Raw genomic sequence first — 20,532 nt, 5'->3', positions numbered from 1 at the left:
TATATTTTAATCAATTAAGCATAACTCTAATACCTAAATTTGAAAGAACACAAGAAAAAATAATTATAGAATAACATGCTTACAAAAATAGATGTAAAAATTACCAAATTTGAGAATTAATCAAAGTGTATATATATTTTTAAAAATGGTATACTTTTACTGATCTTTTTGTGGTTCATAAGCATGATGATTGGGTCTTCACACAAACGTTTAAGATGTGCCTCCCTCACATCTTAAACGTGAGGGAGGCACATCTTAAATTCAGCGTATTTCCTGTCTGAAGTAAGAAAAATTAAATAAAAATTAAAATAATATACTATTACCAAGTAGTGTATGTCACAGAAATTCAAAGTTATTTTAGCCTTTGGGGGGAAAAATATGGTATCAAGATAGACAGTAAAAAGTATTGCATTTGGTAAAAATCAGAAGCCATTCCAAGTATCACCATGATAAAAAGCATTTATAAGAAACCAAACTAAAGGCCGAGTGTGGTGGCTCACACCTGTAATCCCAGTACTTTGGGAGGCTGAAGTGGGTGGATCACTTGAAGTCAGGAGTTTGAGACCAGCCTGGCCAACATGGCAAAATCCCGTCTCTACTAAAAATACAAAAATTAGCCAGGCATGATGGTGCATGCCTGTAGTCCCAGCTACTCCGGAGGCTAAGGCAGGAGAATCACTTGAACCTGGGAGGTGGAGGTTTTAGTGAGCTTAGATTGCGCCACTGCCCTCCAGCCTGGGCAACAGAATGAGACTCTGTCTCAGAAATAAATAAATAAATAAATAAATAAATAAATAAATAAATAAATAAAACCAAACTAAACTTCTGCTTAAAGACGGAACGCTAGAGATATTCCAGAGTCAGAAGTCAAGTAAGGATGAATATGTTCATAGGCTTATTCAGTGTTGTTTGCCTTTACTGGCCAAGACACAAAGCAAGAAATGAAGTGTAAATATTTCAAAACAAAGCAAAATTGCTTTTATTTGAAGATAATATGCATGTCCACCTTTAAAATTCTAGCAGAAACCGGGAGTCTGAGGCGGGAGAATCGCTTGAATCCCAGAGGCATAGGTTGCGGTGAGTCGAGATTGTGCCATTGCACTCCAGCCTGGGCAACAAGAGCAAAACTCTGTCTCAAAAGAAAAAAAAAAAAAACCTAGCAGAAACCACTGAAAATCCATTAGAATTCAGCAACGCGAAAGAATATAATATATACAGAGGAATCAATAACTTATCTATATATTATCAATAAACAAAATATAAAGGTACACAAATAACCCATTCACAATAGTAACAAAAACTATAAAACAACACAATTGAGCTTCAGAAATAATATGTAACTCCTATTTGAAAACAATATAAAAACTTACCTTCCATAAAATATAAGACCTCCAGGTGGCCGGGAGCGTTGGCTCACGCCTGTAATCCCAGCACTTTGGGAGGCCGATGAGGGTGGATCACGAGGTCAAGAGATCGAGACCATCCTGGCCAACATGATGAAACCCTGTCTCTACTAAAAAATACAAAAATTAACTGGGTGTGGTGGTGCACGCCTGTAGTCCCAGCGTCTCGGGAGGCTGAGGCAGGAGAATCACTTGAACCCGTGAGGCGGAGGTTGCAGTGAGCCGAGATTGCGCCACTGCACTCCAGCCTGGGGGACAGAGAAAGACTCTATCCTGAGAAAAAAAAAAAACATCACGTCATTATATTCTCACTACTCAGGGCTGAGGCAGGAGGATCACATGTAGTGCACTATAGTGATGGGGTGTCCACAGTAAGTTCAGCATCAGTATGGTGACCTGCCAGGGGCAGGGGACCATCAGTTTGCCTAAGGAGGGGTGAACTGGCTCAGGTCAGAAAAGGAGCAGGTCAAAATTGCCGTGCTGATCACTAATGGGATCAACTTTGTGAATAGCCACTGTACTCTAGCCTGGGCAACATAGCAAGATCTCGTCTAGCAAATAAATAAATAAAATATAATACTGTAATAAAAGAAAAATTATTTAATATTCCTACACAGGAATACTACATAGTAAAAAGACAACAATCTCCTGAAAATTAATACAAATATTTAAAGAAATTCCAATAAAAATTCCAATGTGATTTTTATCACTTGGTGGAGGCTAACAGGACGAGCTTGACAATTTGATGTTAAAGTTTACTTAGAAGTTAATACTCCAAAATAACCTAGAGATTTTTGTTTTGTTTTTAAATTACCTTTTTTTTTTTTTTTTTGAGACACTGTCTTGCACTTTCACTCAGGCTGGAGTGCAATGGCGTGATCATGGCTCACTGCAGCCTCCACCTCTCAGGCTCAAGCAATCCTCCTTCAGCCTCCTGAGTAGTTGGGAGTACAGGTGCATGCCACTATGCCCAGCTATTTTTTTTCTTATTTTTTGTAGAGACAGGGTCTTGCTGTGTTGCCCAGTCTGGTCTTTAACTCTTGGGCTCAAGTGATCCTCTCACCTCGGCCTCCCAAAGTGCTAGGATTACAGGCATGAGCCACCTCACCTAGCCTAATTATATTTTTTGAAAAAAGAACTACAGGAGGAGACTTGTCATAGAAAATATCAAGACTGATTACAAAATTATATTAGGAAAGGCCAGACACGCAACCAGCACTTTGAGAGGCTGAGGCGGGCAGATCAGCTGAGGTTGGGAGTTCGAGACCAGCCTGGCCAATGTAGCGAAACCCCATCTCTACTAAAAATACAAAAATTAGCCAGGCATGGTGGCACACGCCTATAATTTCAGCTACTTGGGAGGCTGAGGCAGGAGAATCACTTGAACCCGGGAGGTGGAGGTTGCACTGAGCCGAGATCGCACCACTGCACTCCAACCTGGGCAACAGAGTGAAACTCCATCTCAAAAAAAAAAAATTATATTTAGGAAAAAGGAGAGGGAAGGTCAATAAGCCAAACAGATCAATAGGCAGAAACAGGTCTGTATATATGTGTCACTTAATGACAGGGATACACCTGGGAAAATGTGTTATTAGGTGATTTCATCATTGTGTGAACATCATAGAAGGTACTTACACAAACCTAGAAGGTAAAGCATACTACACACTTAGGCTATATAGTATGGCCCATTGCTCCTAGGCTATAAACCTGTACAGCATATGACTGTGCTGAACACTGTAGGCCATTATAACATAATGGTAAGTATTTGTGTATCTAACCATAGAAAAGGTACAGTAAAAATACAGTACAAAAGATACTTCTGCACAGGGCAGTTCCATTATAATCTTACGATCACTATTGTATATGTGCTCTATCGTTAACAGACATGTCACTATGTGTGTCATGACTGTAGATGGGAATGCCTATATGAGAATGTATGGGAAAATATATGTGAGTAAAGTTTGGTATCAGATAAAGCTGGTATCTCAAATAAAAAAGCGAATTAGTTAATAAGTGGAGCCAGATCCATTGATAACCCAAGGGAGGTAGTACAGGAGGGTAATATTAGATCTCTGCATATGTATCTTTGGCAGAAACATTTCAGGATGATGGATTTAAGAATTAAATACGAGGCGGGCGGATCACGAGGTCAGGAGATTGAGACCACGGTGAAACCCCGTCTCTACTAAAAATACAAAAAATTAGCCGGGTGTGGTGGCGGGTGCCTGTAGTCCCAGCTACTCGGAGAGGCTGAGGCAGGAGAATGGCGTGAACCCGGGAGGCGGAGCTTGCAGTGAGCCAAGATTGCGCCACTGCACTCCAGCCTGGGCGACAGAGTGAGACAGAATTAAATATGAAAAAAAGATAACATGAAAGCATAAAAGAAAATACAAGAGGACTTTTAAAAATATGCTCAGAGAAAAAGCCTTTCCAAACCATAAAAGCTGGATGTGACTACCTAAGATTCTCTCCAATGAAGGACAAAGTTTAAAAGACACATGATAAACTGAGAGAAAACATTTGCAGTATATGTAACAGAGAAAGAGTTTAGGTTCATAAGATATAAAGAGATCTTATGATAAGAAAATAAAAAACAGCCTAATTAGGAAGAAGGAGACTAGTAAAGGATATGAACAGACAATTTACAGATAGAAACATAAGAAGTCAATAAATATTTTTGGCCAGGTGCGGTGGCTCACGCCTGTAATCTCAGCCATTTGGGAGGCCGAGGCACTCAAATCACGAGGTCAGGAGTTTGAGACAAGCCTGACCAACATGGTGAAATCCCGTCTCTACTAAAAATACAAAAATTAGCTGGGCATGGTGGCGCGCGTCTGTAATCTCAGCTATTTGGGAGGCTGAGGCAGGAGAATCACTTGAACCCGGGAAGTGGAGGTTGCAGTGAGCTGAGATTGCACCACTGCACTCCAGCCTGGGGGACAGAGTGAGACTCCGTCTCAAAAAAATAAAATAAAATAAAATAATCATTTAGGCCAGGTGCAGTGGCTCACGCCTGTAATCCCAGCACTTTGGGAGGCTGAGGCAGGTGGATCACGAGGTCAGGAGATCAAGACCATCCTGGATAACACAGTGAAACTCCGTCTCTACTAAAAATATAAAAAATTAGCCAGGCGTGGTGGCGGGCACCTGTAGTCCCAGATACTTGGGAGGCTGAGGCAGGAGAATGGTGTGAACCTGGGAGGCGGAGCTTGCAGTGAGCCGACATCGTGCCACTGCACTCCAGCCTGGGTAACAAAGTGAGACGCCATCTCAAAAAAAAAAAAAATCATTTAAATATATATATTTAGACATATATATAAAAGAAGATAGACAAATATACATCAAATAATTGACAATAATTCTTGGGAGACTTTCTCTTTCTGCATTATATATTTCTGTATTTTAATTTTATATAACTTACATTGAATTGTTTTTATATTTAGAAACAATATTTCTTAAACACATAGTAGGAAAAAGGAATAAACCTAATAATTCTAAAATTTTCTTCAAATTTGGGTTGGGGCTAATCTGTTGCATAGGTTATTAGTTCTATATGGTATATTTTCTATATAGCTGTAATATACACACAGCTATTTAGAAACTATGGAGTGATATTCAATGTCAATTCTTTATTTAAGGGGAGAAAAATGAAGACACTCTATAGTTTATATTAATAAGGTTAATATCTAAATCTCCCAATGTCAACAATTATAATTACAATGCATAAATTTTCCTCTTTATTTTGTATGTTGTTATCTTCAAATTCAAAACTTCCAGGTCAGGCGTGGTGGCTCACGCCCTCAATCTCAACACTTTGGGAGGCCCAGGTGGGCGGAACACTTGAGATCAGGAGTTTGAGACCAGCCTGGCCAACTTGGCAAAACCTTGTCTCCACTAAAAATACAAAAATTAGCCGGACATGGTGGCACATGCCTGTAATCTCAGCTATTCAGGAGGCTGAGGCAGGAGAATCCCTTGAATCTGGGAGGCGGAGGTTGCAGTGAGCCGAGATCACACCACAGCACTCCAGCCCGGGCGACAGAGGGAAACTCTATAAAAAAAAAAAAAAGTTCCAAGAACACATTTCCATGTAGATTCCCTTCTAATATAGTATTTACAGTAAGATACTTAAGTCTAAGTACAGACTTGCAAATCTGTGGAGGAATCATAAACATTTATCAGCTACCTTGAGAGTGAATAAAATTGCAGTTTACTAAGAGCAACAGAGTCAAAGAGTATGCAGTGAAGGTAGTGATGGCTCCCAGAAAATACACAAATATTGAACAAGGAGGTTACAAATTACAAAACATTCCAGTAATATTAGAGATTTTTCTGATAAAATGTGATGTTTGTTTTTCAAACAAGATGACGGAAATGGAACAACTCTATTTATTTGATGATTTCTCCAGGTGGATGATGCTGAAGAACCTGACAAAACAGGGGAGAATAAAGCACCCAGTAAGTTCCAGTCCGTGGGAGTGCAAGTAGAAGAAGAGAAGTGGTAAGTCCACATGCATGCGTCCTCTTTTGTCTTGATGTTGTGAAGTAAGGTAAAAGTATTTTTCCCCATGATAAATCTACAAAAATTCAATGATATTTTCCACTAAGTTTTGGGAGTATTTAAAGGGTGAAGTTGAATCAATATTAGTTCTCTCCTGTACTTTAATACTAGAGACCACTCCATTTGAGTTTTGCTTGCATAGTACTGTAAGCATATTACATACATGTAACTACTGTGTGCAGTACTCTTGGGTTGCCAAACTATACCTCTGAAAAAAAAAAAAAGAAACCTTCCCATTTGAGACTGTGGACTTTTTATGAGAAGAGAACTTACCTTATTTCTATTTCTATTCCCAACACTTAATAGTGTCTGGTGTTTAGTGTGTGCTCAATGAATGATGAATGAATGAATGAATGAATGAATGAGGAAGATATTCCCTGTCATTATCCTGAATCACCAGTCCTTTAGATTACTCTTTACCTACTTTAGAGCCTTAGTATCTATAAATAGGAAATGTAGGATTTCATAAAATTACAGAATTTGGGGTCAATAATTTCATTTTGTAAATGAGAACTTGATGGAGAGAGGCATGTGAATTTCTCAAATTGGGAGGTTCTTGGTGGGTAGAACCATGTTTTACTGATAGTAGTACCCCCCAGCTTCCAGCATTGTGATTTGCACATACTGAATATACAGTAAATGTTGGCTGAATAAAGTAAAACTGGAGTTATGCTAAGAGAAACTGCTCTAAATTATAAATCAGTGTATCATCTCAACTTTGCTACTAACTTTCAGTGTGTTAATTAGGAAGAATCATTTGAATGTCACCTATCCATCCTTCCATTATCCATCCATTCAATAAAATCTATGGAATACCTCCTATAATCAAGGCTACATGTAACATAAACTGAAAATCTGAAAAGGAGGAATTTATCAGTTTATGGAAATGGTCCTGTTTTAGAACCTCTCACTATGGATTGACACTGTACTTTTAAGAGGTGTGTATACATATCATATACATATAGTTAATATATATTTATTAATAAATTCTATGTGTGTATATGTAATATATATAGTGTGAAAATATATATATATATGTATATAGTGTGTGTGTGTGTATAATATGGCAAAAACCTCAATTACTTGTGCACCAACCTAATATAATTATGCAATGCTGGAAGCCCGGAAAACTGGTACAATCATTCTGGAAACAAATATGACAAAAGTTAGCAATATTTACACATCTATCCGTACCAATTGACCCAAAAATCATACTCTTGGGGCTTGAATTAAATTACTCAATGAAAGGTAAACAATTGTGAAACATTATTTATCATTGTAAAAGAAAAACACTAATTATCAAATAACCAATAATAGCATGCTTTTGTAATTTATAGCACCTCACCAAGGTAAACTATTATACAGCTATTAAATATCATTTATTTAAAAAGGTGGAGAAACATGGGGAAATTCCCATGATCCAATGTTAGATGAAAAAGTTTAATATATAATATCCATGCATAGTGTTCATGCAGATGGACAAGGACTGAAATGTAATATGTACAAATGGTAGGTTTAGGAGTGACTTTTTTCTTCTACTCTAAAAAGTTTTAGTAATCTTTTTTTTTTGTTTTTTTTGTGTGTGTGTGTTTTTTGAGACAGAGTCTCACTCTGTCGCCCAGGCTGGGGTGCAGTGGCACAATCTCGGCTCACTGCAACCTCCGCCTCCTGGGTTCAAGGGATTCTCCTGACTCAGCCTCCCGAGTGGCTAGGACTACAGGCATGCACCATCAAGCCCAGCTAATTTTTGTATTTTTAGGAGAGACAGAGTTTCACCATGTTGGCCAGGATGGCTTCGATCATCTTGACCTTGTGATTCACCCACCTTGGCTTCCCAAAGGGCTGGGATTATAGGCGTGAGCCACCGCGCTGGGCCGGTAATCATTGCTTTAATGTCCCAGGCATATGTTTCTTTATTAAGTGTTTTAGAAACATTTTTGAAAGTATACATTTAGTAGACATTAAAGAAAATATATTCCTGGCCGTGGGCAGTGGCTCACGCCTGTAATCCCAGCACTTTGGGAGGCCGAGGCGGGTGGATCACCCAACGTAAGGAGTTCAAGACCAGCCTGACCAACATGGTGAAACCCGTCTCTACTAAAAAATTACAAAAATTAGCTGTGCGTGGTGGTGAGTTCCTGTAATCCCAGGAACTCGGGAGGCTGAGGCAGGACAATCACTTTAACCTGGGAGGCAGAGATTGCAGTGAGCCAAGATCACGCCATTGCACTCCAGCCTGGGTGGCAGAGCTTACTCTGTCTCAAAAAGAAAAAGAAAATATATTCTTCCATCTCCCACCAGCCCAGCTTGGTGCCTTTTCTCAATGATGTAGTGGTTGACAGCACAGACTCTTGAGCCAGAACACCAAATCCTGGCTGTGCCCCTTACCAGCTGAGGGGCCATAAGCAAATTACTACCCATCTTTGTGCCTTAGTTTTCTTATATGTAAAAAGGGGGTTACAAGCAGTTTCCACTATAAGCTAAAAGGAACTCAGAAGTCACCACTCCATCTTAGCAAGTAAAAATCTCAACAAACTAAAAAATCAACATCTCTTTGTATATCTCTCAGAGAAGGGAGGTCACAGGGCACACTACTTCTCCCAAAATTGGAGAAACAGACAGACAGATACAGAGAATTACAACTTACTGGAGTAGAAACACAAGTAGAAATGTCTGCAGGAACCAGCACAGGGTAAGAAAACGTAAGCAGTAACTGAAGAATTGTTGGAGGCTCAATATTGACAACTCTGAGAGTTAAAAGCTCCAAGGAAACCCAGTCATAGAGAGAGCTCACACTTTTGTGAGTTTAACCTCCAGGAACTGTACCAGGTCCTCAAAGTGAATATCAGAGAAAAAAAATCTCCTTGTGCTTCCAGAAAGGGGAAGAAAAAAAGAACTACTTTGAAATATGCCAGCACTTTCTCTTCTTATTCACAAGGCCTGCACGCAGCAGAAACTATTTTACCAGAACCTTTTGCTGGCTGGGGTTTTATCAGAGCCTAGAACCTACCTGGGGGAAGGAAAACACTCAGCTCTAGTTCCCTCTAGCCTTCCACATGGGGGAAGGGACATACCCAACCTCAGCCCCCTTCAGGCATCTTATCCCACATAAGAGAAAAAAAACAACTGAGAAACACTGATGAAGTTCACAGTCCAGGAGCACATGCTCACCAAAAGGCTGAGACTAATCATAGAACTGTAGAGCACTTTTCCCTCACACGCACCTTACCAGTACATTACTAAATGCCAATTTACCGCAGTTCCTTTCACCCAGTACATCGTGCCCACTTTTCAAAAAATTACAAGGCATACTAAAAGGTAAAAAACACAGTTTGAAGAGATGGAACAAGCATCAGAACCAGAGCCAAATACGGCAGGAATGTTGGAATTACCGGGCCAAGATTTTTTAAAAATTATGATTAATATGCTAAAGGCTCTAATGAAAGAAGCAGAACATGTAGAGAGATGGAGAATGAAAAAGTATTCTAAGAGAGATTTAAAAAGAAATGCTGGAGATAAAAAACACTCTAATAGAAACAAAGAATATATTTGATGGGCTCATTAGTAAACTGGACACTAATGTCTAAGCTTGAGGATATAACAATAGAAACTTCCAAAACTGAAAAGCAAAGAGAAAGAAGACTGATAAAAAGCCAGATCAGCTGGGCACAGTGGCTCACGCCTGTAATCCCAGCTACTTGGGAGGATGAGGTAGGAGAATTGCTTGAACCCGGGAGGTGGAGGTTGCAGTGAGCCAAGATCACGCCACTGCACTCCAGCCTGGGCAACAAGAGTGAAATTCCATCCCCCCCCAAAAAAATAAAAGCCAGAACAGATTATCTGAGAACGGTGAGACAGCTACAACAGGTGTAACTTTACCTGAGAGAGGAATACAAGAAGGAGAGGAAGGAGAAAAGAACAGAAGCAATATTAGAAGCAATAATAACAGAATTCCCCCAAACTAATGTCAGACACTTCAGATTCAGGAAGCTCAGAGAATACCAAGCAAGATAAATGCCAAAACAAACAAACACAAACCAAAAAACTACACCTAAGCACATCATATTCAAACTTCAGAAAAATAAAAGACTTTAAAAATCTTGAAAAAAATGAGAGGGAAAGAACATCTTACCTATAGAGGAGGAAAGATAAGAACTAGGCCGGGTGCAGTGTCTCACATCTGTAATCCCAGAATTTTGGGAGGCTTAGGTGGGCGGATCACTTCAGCCCAGGAGTTTGAGACCAACCTGGGCAACATGGCAAAATCTTATCTCTACAAAAAATACAAAAAGTTATCTGGCTGTGGTGCATGCCTTTGGTCCCAGTTACTCAGTAGGCTGAGGTGGAAAGCTTGCTTGAGCCTGGGAAGTGGAGGTTATAGCGAGCTGAGATCACACCACTGCATTCCAGCCTCAGCGACAGAGAGAGACCCTGTCTCAAAAATAAACAAACAGAACAAATAAACAAAAAAGATAAAAGATAAGAGTTATATCTGGCCAGGCGCAGTGGCTCATGCCTATAATCCCAACACTTTCGGAGACAGAGCAAGACTTAGCTTTAAAAAAAAAAAAAAAAAAAATTAACCAGGCATGGTGGCACATGCCTGTAATTCCAGCTACTTGGGAGGCTGAGGCAGGAGAATCACTTGAACCCAAGAGGTGGAAGCTGCAGTGAGCCGAGATCACGCCACTGCACTCCAGCCTGGGTGACAGAGTGAGACTCCATCTAAAAAACAAAAAAAAAAAGAAAAGAGGGAGAGAAGAGGGCTTGTGCAGGGAAATTCCCATTTTTAAAGCCATCAGATCTCATGAGACCCACTTGTTATCATGAGAACAGCATGGGAAAGACCCACCCCCATGATTCAATCACCTCCTGTCAGGTTCCTCCCCCAACATGTGGGAATTGTGAGAGTTACAGTTCAAGATGAGATTTGAGTGGGGACACACAAAACCGTATCAGTTGCCCAGGATGGACCTGAACTCCTGGCCCTAAGCAATCCTTCCACCACAGCCACTTGAGTAACTGTGACCACACAGATATAATAATAATAATTATTATTATTTTGAGACGGAGTTTTTGCTCTTGTTGCCCAGGCTGGAGTGTAATGGCATGATTTCGGCTCACTACAACCTCTGCCTCCCGGGTTCAAGCAATTCTCCTGCCTCAGTCTCCTGAGTAGTTGGGATTACAGGTGCCCACCACCACGCCTTGCTAATTTTTGTATTTTTAATAGAGACAGGGTTTCACCATGTTGGCCAGGCTGGTCTCAAACTCCTGACCTTGTGATCTTCCCGCCTCGGCCTCCCAAAGTGCTGGGATTACAGATGTGAGCCACGGTGCCAGGTTACCCTCTTCTCATGTCTACCACCATGTGACATGTGCTTTTCACATTATGCCATGATTGTGAGGCCTCCCCAGCCACATGGAACTGTAAGTCCTATAAACCTCTTTCTTTTGTAAATTGCCCAGTATCAGGTATGTCTTTATCAGCAGCGTTAAAATGGACTAATACAGCAACATAGCGAGGCTTAGTCTCTATAAAAACACTCAAAAACGAAAAAAATTAAAAGAAGTATATCTAACTTCTCGGAAACCATGCAAGAATAGAGTGAAATATTTAAAGTATTAGGAGAATAAAAAACCAAAAACACCCATCTAGAATTTTGTACCCTGTGAAATTATCCTTAAAAGTGAAAGAAAAATAGACTATTTCAGACAAACAAAAATTGAGGGAATTTGTTGCCAGCAGACCTTCAAGAAATGTTAAGAAGTTCTTCTGAGAGAAGGAAAATGACATAGGTCAGAAACTAAAGTAAAAACTTTCATTTTTGTCTCTTTTTATTTTTTGGAGATGGAGTCTTGCTCTGTCGCCCAGGAAGGAGTGCAGTGGCAGGATCTTGGCTCACTGCAACCTCCGCCTCCCAGGTTCAAGAAATTCTCCTGCCTCAGCCTCCTGAGTAGTTAGGATTACAGGCACCCGCCACCACATCTGGTTAATTTTTTTTGTATATATTTTTTTTTTAGTAGAGACGGTGTTTCACCATATTGGACAGGCTGGTCTCGAACTCCTGATCTCTGGTGATCCGCCCACCTCAGCCTCCCAAAGTGCTGAGATTATAGGCGTGGGCCACTGTGCCCAGCTCATTTTTCTCATTCATAATTGATCTAACAGATAAGTTTGTTCAAAATAGCAATAGCAAAAATGTATTTAAATACATGTACATTTATTTATTTATGTGTAAGTGAAATGAATGGCAGCAATGATACAATGAATAAGTAGTAGGAATTGGAAATATTTAATTATTACAAAGTACTTGCAAAAGCTGTGAAGTGTCATAGTGTTGTATGAAAGTGGATTGAATTCATGGTAAATACATAATGCAAACTCTAGGGTAACCACTAAAAAGAGGTAAAAGAGAAGTAAAATTAGTATGCTAAGAAAGGAGAGAAAATTCAATCACATAAATGCTCAATGGAAAATTATTAACAGCAGAAAAAATGTGAAATACAAAAATAAGAAGAAAGAGCAAAGGCAAAAAAGTAGAAAATCGTAACAAATATGGTAGATGTTAATTCGACTAGATAAATAATCAACCCTTTTCCCATTTAGAAAAAAATGTGCAGCTTGCTGCCAGCGCTCATTTAATTTTACATAAACATGCTTTTTTTTTTTTTTTGAGACTGAGTCTTGCTCTGTCACCCAGGCTGGAGTGCAGTGGCACAATATTGGCTCACTGCAACCTCTGCCTCCCAGGTTCAAGCAATTCTCCTGCATCAGCCTCCCGAGTAGCTGGGATTATAGGCACGCGCCACCACACCTGGCTAATTTTTTTTTTTTTTGAGACAGAGTCTCGCTGTGTCACCCAGGCTGGAGTGCAGTGGCATGATCTCAGCTCACTGCAACCTCCGCCTCCCGGGTTCAAGCGATTCTCCTGCCTCAGCCTACCGAGTAGCTGGGATTACAGGCATAGCTGGGATTACAGGCACACACCACCACACCCAGCTAATTTTTGTAATTTTAGTACAGACGGGGTTTCGCTGTGCTGGCCAGGATGGTCTTGATCTCCTGACCTCGTGATCCGGTCATCTCACCTTCCCAAAGTGCTGGGATTACAGGCGCGAGCCACTGCACCTGGCCCATTTTTCTCATTCTTAACTGATCTAACAGATAAATTTGTTCAAAATACTAATAGCAAAAATTTATTTAAATATATGTACATTTATTTACTCATGTATAAATGAAATGAATGGCAGCAATGATACAAGGAACAAGTGGTAGGAATTGGAAAGTATTAATTATTACAAAGTACTTGCAAAACCTGTGAAGTGTCATAGTGTTATATGAAAGTGGATTGGGGCCGGGAGCGGTGGCTCATGCCTGTAATCCCAGCATTTTGGGAGGCCGAGGCAGGTGGATCACGAGGTCAGGAGTTCAAGACCAGCCTAGACAATATGGTGAAACCCCGTCTCTACTAAAAATACAAAAATTAGCTGGGCATGGTGGTACGTGCCTATAGTCCCAGCTACTCGGGAGGCTGAGGCAGAAGAATCACTTGAACCCAGGAGGCAGAAGTTGCAGTGAGCTGAGATCGTGCCACTGCACCCCAGCCTGGGCGACAGAATGAGACTCCGTAAAAAAAAAAAAAAAAAAAAGTGGATTGGATTAGTGGTAAATGCATAATGCAAACTCTATGGCTCTAGGGTAACCACTAAAAAGAGGTAAAAGAAAAATAAAATTAGTATGCTAAGAAAGGAGAAAAAATTCAATCACATAAATGCTCAATAAAAAACTATTAAAAGCAGAAAAAATGTGAAAGACAAAAATAAGAAGAAAGAACAAAGGCAAAAAAATAGAAAATAATAACAAATAATGGTAGATGTTAATCCAACTAGATAAATAATCAGTTTAACCCTTTTCCCATTTAGAAAAAATGTGCAGCTTGCTGCCAGCGCTCATTTAATTTTACATAAACACACTCCTTGAGGCTGAAGCAAATATGACTGATTTTCAATGTGCAAATAAAATGTAAAAACTGTTCTTCGATTTATTTCAAAACAGAACTAACATCAGAATCATCTGAATCATCAGAATCATCTATTTCAGAAAAATTGGATTCATCAGATGAATCTTGGCCACAACTCTTTGAGGACAATGTTAATGTCACATGTAGGAATGCTACGTTTTCTAGGATTTGCCATTTTCAGCAATGGAGAATTACTATATTTTCTAAATGCAAATACCACTACTAAGATCAGAATGCTATAAATAGGATGATGTCTTTGTTTCCAAAGTCAATATACTAGAGCGATGTGAAAATAATAATAAAACAAAATATTTTGTGGCAAAGTTATCTTGGGTTAAAGGCTGTAGCTGCAGGTGCCACCAGCAAGTATTCTCAGGGCAAATAGGAACAGGGTTAAACATTAGTATTTTACATACACCATTAAAAGACAGAGATTGTCAGAGTGGATAAGAATACAAGACTTAACTATATGTTGTTTATAAGAAATCCACTTTAAATATAAAGACAGATATAGATTAAAAAGTAAAGGAATGGAAAAAGAGAAAATGTATAGCATTAATAAAAAGAAAGTGGGAGTAGAAATATTAATCTCAGACAGAGCAGACTTCAGAGCAAAGAAAATTATCAGGGATAAAGATGATGATAAAAGTAGTCAATTCTCAAAGAAGACATAAAAATCTTTAACATGTATGCACCTACCAACAGAGTTTCAAAATACATGAGTTCTAGCTGGGCCCGGTGGCTAATACCTGTAATCCCAGCACTTTCGGAGGCCAAGATGGGCGGATCACTTGAGGTCAGGAGTTCGAGACCAGCCTGGCCAACATGGTGAAACCCCATCTCTACTAAAAATACAAAAAATAGCCAGGTGTTGTAGCACGTGCCTGTAGTCCCAGCTACTTGGGAGGCTGAGGCAGGAGAGTCACTTGAATCCAGGAGGTGGATGTTGCAGTGAGCCAAGAGCACTTCAGCCTGGGTGACAGAGTGAGACTTAGTCTCAAAAATAAGAAAGGACAGATCAAAAGGCATAGGACATATGAATAAAAAATATTTTTTTTTTTTTTTTTTCTGTCGCCCAGGCTGGAGTGCAGTGGCACGATCTCGGCCCACTGCAAGCTCCACCTTCCGGGTTCTCGCCATTCTCCTGCCTCAGCCTCTCCGAGTAGCTGGGACTACAGGCGCCCGCCACCGCACCCGGCTAATTTTTTGTATTTTTTTAGTAGAGACGGGGTTTCACTGTGGTCTCGATCTCCTGACCTCGTGATCCACCCGCCTCGGCCTCCCAAAGTGCTGGGATTACAAGCGTGAGCCACCGCGCCCGGCCGCAACAACACTATTGAACAACTAGATATAGTTAACATCTATAAACTACTTCATCCAGCAACAACAGATTACACATTCTTCCCAAGCTCATATGGAACTTCACCTAGATAGAGCAGAACGTATTTTGGGTCATAAAACAGATCTTAATCATTTTTTTTTTTTTTTTGAGACAAGTCTCGCTCTTGTCCCCCAGGCTGGAGTGCAATGGTGCGATCTTGGCTCACTGCAACCTCCACCTCCTGGGTTCAAGCAACTCTTATGCCTCAGCCTCCCGAGTAGCTGTGATTACAGGTGCCCGCCACCACGCCCGGCTAATTTTTGTATTTTTATTAGAGATGTGGTTTCACCGTGTTGGCCAGGCTGGTCATGAACAAATTTTTAAAATTATAAATCATATCATATCTGCTCTCAGGCCACAGTAGAATTAAACTAGAAATCAATAACAGAAAGATAGTTGGAAATTCCCAAAATACTGAGATTTAACAGCACACTTCTAAATTACAAATGAGTCAAATAAATCTCAAGAAACTAAATATTTTGAAATAAATGGAAATACAACTTTTTTTTTCTTTTGAGATGAAATCTCACCCTGTCGCCCAGGCTGGAGTGCAGTGGTGTGATCTCGGCTCACTGCAACCTCTGCCTCCCGAGTTCAAGCGATTCTCCTGCCTCAGCCTCCTGAGTAGCTGGGACTACAGGGGCACGCCACCACTCCCAGCTAATTTTTATATTTTTTTAGTAGAGACGGAGTTTCACCATATTGGCCAGGCTGGTCTCAAACTCCTAACCTCGTGATCCACCCGCCTCAGCCTCCCAAAGTGCTGGGATTACAGGCGTGAGCCACCTCGCCGGGCAGAAATACAACTTATTAAAATTTATGGAATGTGGCAAAAGCAGTGGTTAGAGGGACAGTTATAGCATTGATTGCATGTATTAGAAAAGAAGAACAATTTAACATCAATTATTTAAGCTTCCACCATAGGACACTAGAAAAAGAAGAGCAAATTAAATCCAAAATAAACACAAGAAAAGAAATAAATAAAATTAGAACAGAAATTATGAAATTGAAAATAGTAATCAATAGAGAAAAATTAACAAAACCAAAACCTGACTCTGAAAAGATTAATAAAATGATAAACCTTTAACCAGGCTAACTAAGAGAGAAGACACAAATTACTCTTATAATATCAGACATGAGCAATCCATATGCCTTGGCCTCCTAACGTGTTGGGATTAGAGGCATGAACCACCTTGCCTAGTCAACAGTTTCTTACAAAACTAAATATATTCTTTACCATACAAGTCAGCAATTTTGTTTCTTGGAATTTATCCAAATGAATTGAAAACTTATGTTCACTCAAAATCCTGCACATGGTTATTTGTAACACCTGTATTTACCCAAACTTGGAACCAACCAAGTTGTCCTTTAGTAAGTGAATGGATAAATAAACTCTGGTACATACAGATAATAGAATATTATTCAGCACTAAAAGTAATAAGCTATCGAGCCACAAAAAGACGTGGGAAAAACGTCAACGTATTATTACTAAGTGAAACAAGCCAATCTGAAAAAACTATATACTATATGATTCCAACTATGTGACACCCTAGAAAAGGCAACGAGACAGTAAAAAGATGACTAGTTGCCAGGGCTTGGGAGGAAGGAGGTATGAATAGGCTGAGGATGCCTAGGGCAGTGAAATGATTCTGAATGTATAATGCAATGGTGGATATGAGAATATACAACACAAAGAGTAACCCTACTGTAAACCATGGACTTTGGGTGATAATGACAGCCAGTGTAGGTTCCTGAACTGCACCAAAAGTGCCACTCTAGTGTGAAATGTGGACATTAGTCGAGGCTGTGTGTGTGTCAGGGGAAGGGGTGTATGGCAGTTCTCTACTTTGTGCTCAATTTTGCTGTGAGCCTAAAACTGTTCTAAAAAAACAAAGTTTATTAATTTTAAAAAGGGGTTGGAGGAAAGTGGATTATAGCATTAACCTCAGTGTGTTGTCCTAGGGTGTTTTGTTTAATATAGGTAAAACTTTTAGAGCAATACCTGGTATATACAATGTTCTGCGTGTTTCCTAGTCTATTAAGCACTCAAATAGAATCTCTCTAAAGAAAGAAGTTTCAAGAAAATAATTATGCTGCCTTTTCTTCAAAAAAAAGGGGAGAAAATCATCTCCTTTACTTTACTTCAAACATTTCTCCTGCCATCTATCTTTCCAGTTTTTTTATTTTTATATTTATTTATTTATTTATTTATTTATTTATTTATTTATTTATGTATTTATTTATTTTTGAGACAGTTTCGCTCTTGTTGCCCAGGCTAGAGTGCAATGGTGTGATCTTGGCTCACTGCAACCTCCGCCTCCTGGGTTCAAGTGATTCTCTGCCTCAGCCTCCTAAGTAGCTAGGATTATAGGTGCACGCCACTACACCCAGCTAATTTTGTATTTTTAGTAGAGATGGGGTTTCACCATGTTGGTCAGGCTGGTCTCGAAATCCCGACTTCAGATGATCCGCCCGCCTCGGCCTCCCAAAGTGCTGGGATTACAGACATGAGCCACTGCCCCCGGCCTCAAATTTCATTTCCACAAGAATGCTAAATATTGCATTATTTGGTCATACCTAGTAGCAACCTAAAAAACTTCATATGAGCCATTTTTATCATTTTTTTTTTTAAAGTTGAACTTTATTTGAATTATTGAAGTTTGTAGAATGGTCAGTTCCTCAGCAAACTCGGTAAAATATTTAAAATTCATCCCCAAAACGGTTGGCAGGCCAATTTTAGTACTTAGGTTTCCAAAACATACCCCTCTTCAAAGGTCACTTTATAGTTAACCACTGTAAAGTAAATAAGCATTTAAATTGATGTTAATCATTGTTTTCAACCTCTCCAAAAGAAATCCATTGTCAAACAGGAAGAAGGGATTACCAATACCTTCTGTCTCTAACTTAATTCTTTTATGATTTTGCTGGTTGTAATTCATTTAGATAGGATCTTAAAAAGCAGTATCGGGCAGATGGGATTACTTAATGACAGCTGAGGGATTTTTTTTTTTTTTAATTATCTGGTGATAAAGATGAGGCTGTTGTTTTCACACTGAATGGCCAGTAACAACTTATCTCTTCCTTTTTCAAATAAACAGACTGATAAAAGACAGCAACCTAACAAAAAGTGAGAAAAAGAAAGAAAATTGAGCTGAGAAAAAGATAGTGCAAAGAAATGATTAAAAGACCTTGTAAGAGGCCAAGGGACTCATTTCCTATTGAATCGATTACAATTTAGGAACAAAAACTAACCCAGCAAGGCCCACCTAACTGATTGGTCTATTAAGGAGTAGACTTGTAAATTTAGTGTGGTTTTCAGTGTCCCAAATCAAAACAAAAAAAGTAAGTTAAAAACTCATTAGTAAAAACTAAAACGCACCAGGTAGCCCTATCTGCTTCAATAACAGGAGTTGAAATGGAGCATCACAAATATCCCTGTTACATTTGCAGGCCACCATGACATTCTCAAAATGCCATGGATCGCAAATGCACATTGTCCATTCTCTGGGGCTGCCTCGCGGTGGGGACCGTGGACAGAGGAATGCTGTCTAAAGATCACTAGTTTAAATGCCGTGGCAGCAGGAAGCCAGGGATAATGAATGCGTATGTCGTTTTGAAAGGAGACTGCTTCTCTCAAGCCAGTGCAGAAACCCATCATCTTCATCAAACATTAGCTGTTTTCCCCCAATTCCTGTTTCACAGGTCAGCTAGTGGTACCGCTCTATAGGACACACATAGCATGTGTTTGCTGATATGCAGGACCGATCCGGAGTAAAGCAGGCAAATCTTGGCAACACCTCCCCAAGGGGCACTCGCCTCCGCCAGTGCCCCCATGCAGAAGTCTCCAGCATTATGTCCCGATTGTCTCTCATCCTTTTGATGGTCCCCAGGAATTTGTATGAGGTCCTTTTGTCTTTCAGCCTGATAATTAGCAAACCTAGTAAGCCAATCCTTTCTGTTGACTTAGGTGAGAAAGCTAAGAGGCTCCCAGGAATCTCCCATTTCCTTCCAAATAACAACTGTATTTTAACAGTGGCTTCAGACTAGACTTTCTTACATTATCCCATTAGTGACTCTAAGACTCCAGCAGTGGACACAAAGAGGAAGAATATTACTGCTTTCATTACAAAAGCAGTATGTAAATTTACTTGGAAGAAAACATATCTAAACATATTAACAATTTTTTAACTTCGATAGGCTTTGGAGTAATTTTTTTAAAAACTATGTGTAGGCTGGGCGTGGTGGCTCACGCTTGTAATCCCAGCACATTGGGGGACCGAGGCGGGTGGATCACCTGAGGTCAAGAGTTTGAGACCAGCCTGGCCAACATGGTGAAACCCTGTCTCTACTAAAAACACAAAAATTAGCCAGGTATGATGGCGCACGTCTGTAATCCCAGCTACTCGGGAGGCTGAGGCAGGAGAATTGCTTGAACTCGGAAGACGGAGGTTGCAGTGAGCCGAGATCATGCCATTGCACTCCATCCTGGGCGACAGAGCGAGACTCTGTCTCAAACAAACAGACAAAAAACAAAAAAACTATGTGTGTATGTATCTTCTTTTTTTTTTTTGAGACGGGGTCTCGCTCTTTCGCCCAGCCCGGAGTGCAGTGGCGCAATCTCGGCTCACTGCAAGCTCCGCCTCCCGGGTTCACGCCATTCTCCTGCCTCAGCCCCTCGAGTAGCTGGGACTACAGGCGCCCGCCACTGCGCCCGGCTAATTTTTTGTATTTTTAGTAGAGACGGGGTTTCACCATGTTAACCAGGATGGTCTCGATCTCCTGACCTCGTGATCCGCCTGCCTCGGCCTCCCAAAGTGCTGGGATTACAGGCGTGAGCCACCACGCCCGACCTGTATCTTCTTTTTATGTATTATCTACCTTTTCCACAGTAATTACATATTATTGAACAATGCAATTAATGATAAGAAAAAGTTGTATTTACATTGTAAAAATGTATAAATTACAGAAAATAAATAAAATAAAATAAAGTCCCCCATAATCCTACCCATTAACCATGAACAAATAAGTATATTTTTACCCACACTTTTTCCAGGAACATTTAAAAAGTTGGTGAAATAATCCTATGTATACAGTCTTACAACATCTTTAAAATCAACAAACATTATTTAAAAAGTTTTCTTTTTACTATTGAAAATTCATAGC

At 39.9% G+C, this 20,532-nt stretch overlaps 1 protein-coding gene and 1 pseudogene across 23 annotated transcripts in view; both read left to right on the top strand.

Annotated features, from left to right (window-relative positions):
* Nucleotides 1-20,532, top strand: part of DLGAP1 (DLG associated protein 1) — a 993,959-nt gene that overhangs the window by 910,679 nt on the left and 62,748 nt on the right. For all 23 annotated transcript variants that reach the window (XM_058438584.1, XM_032152723.2, XM_032152722.2 and 20 more), the window contains one exon: nucleotides 5,813-5,904. In XM_058438584.1, coding sequence (XP_058294567.1) covers nucleotides 5,813-5,904 — 92 coding nt within the window. The remainder of the gene's footprint in view (nucleotides 1-5,812; nucleotides 5,905-20,532) is intronic.
* On the top strand, nucleotides 163-283 carry LOC116470114 (small nucleolar RNA U13; annotated as a pseudogene).

The sequence above is a fragment of the Hylobates moloch genome, unplaced genomic scaffold (genome assembly GCF_009828535.3).
Source record: "Hylobates moloch isolate HMO894 unplaced genomic scaffold, HMol_V3 SCAFFOLD_5, whole genome shotgun sequence".
Taxonomy (NCBI): domain Eukaryota; kingdom Metazoa; phylum Chordata; class Mammalia; order Primates; family Hylobatidae; genus Hylobates; species Hylobates moloch.
This window is presented reverse-complemented; position numbering and strand designations above follow the sequence as displayed.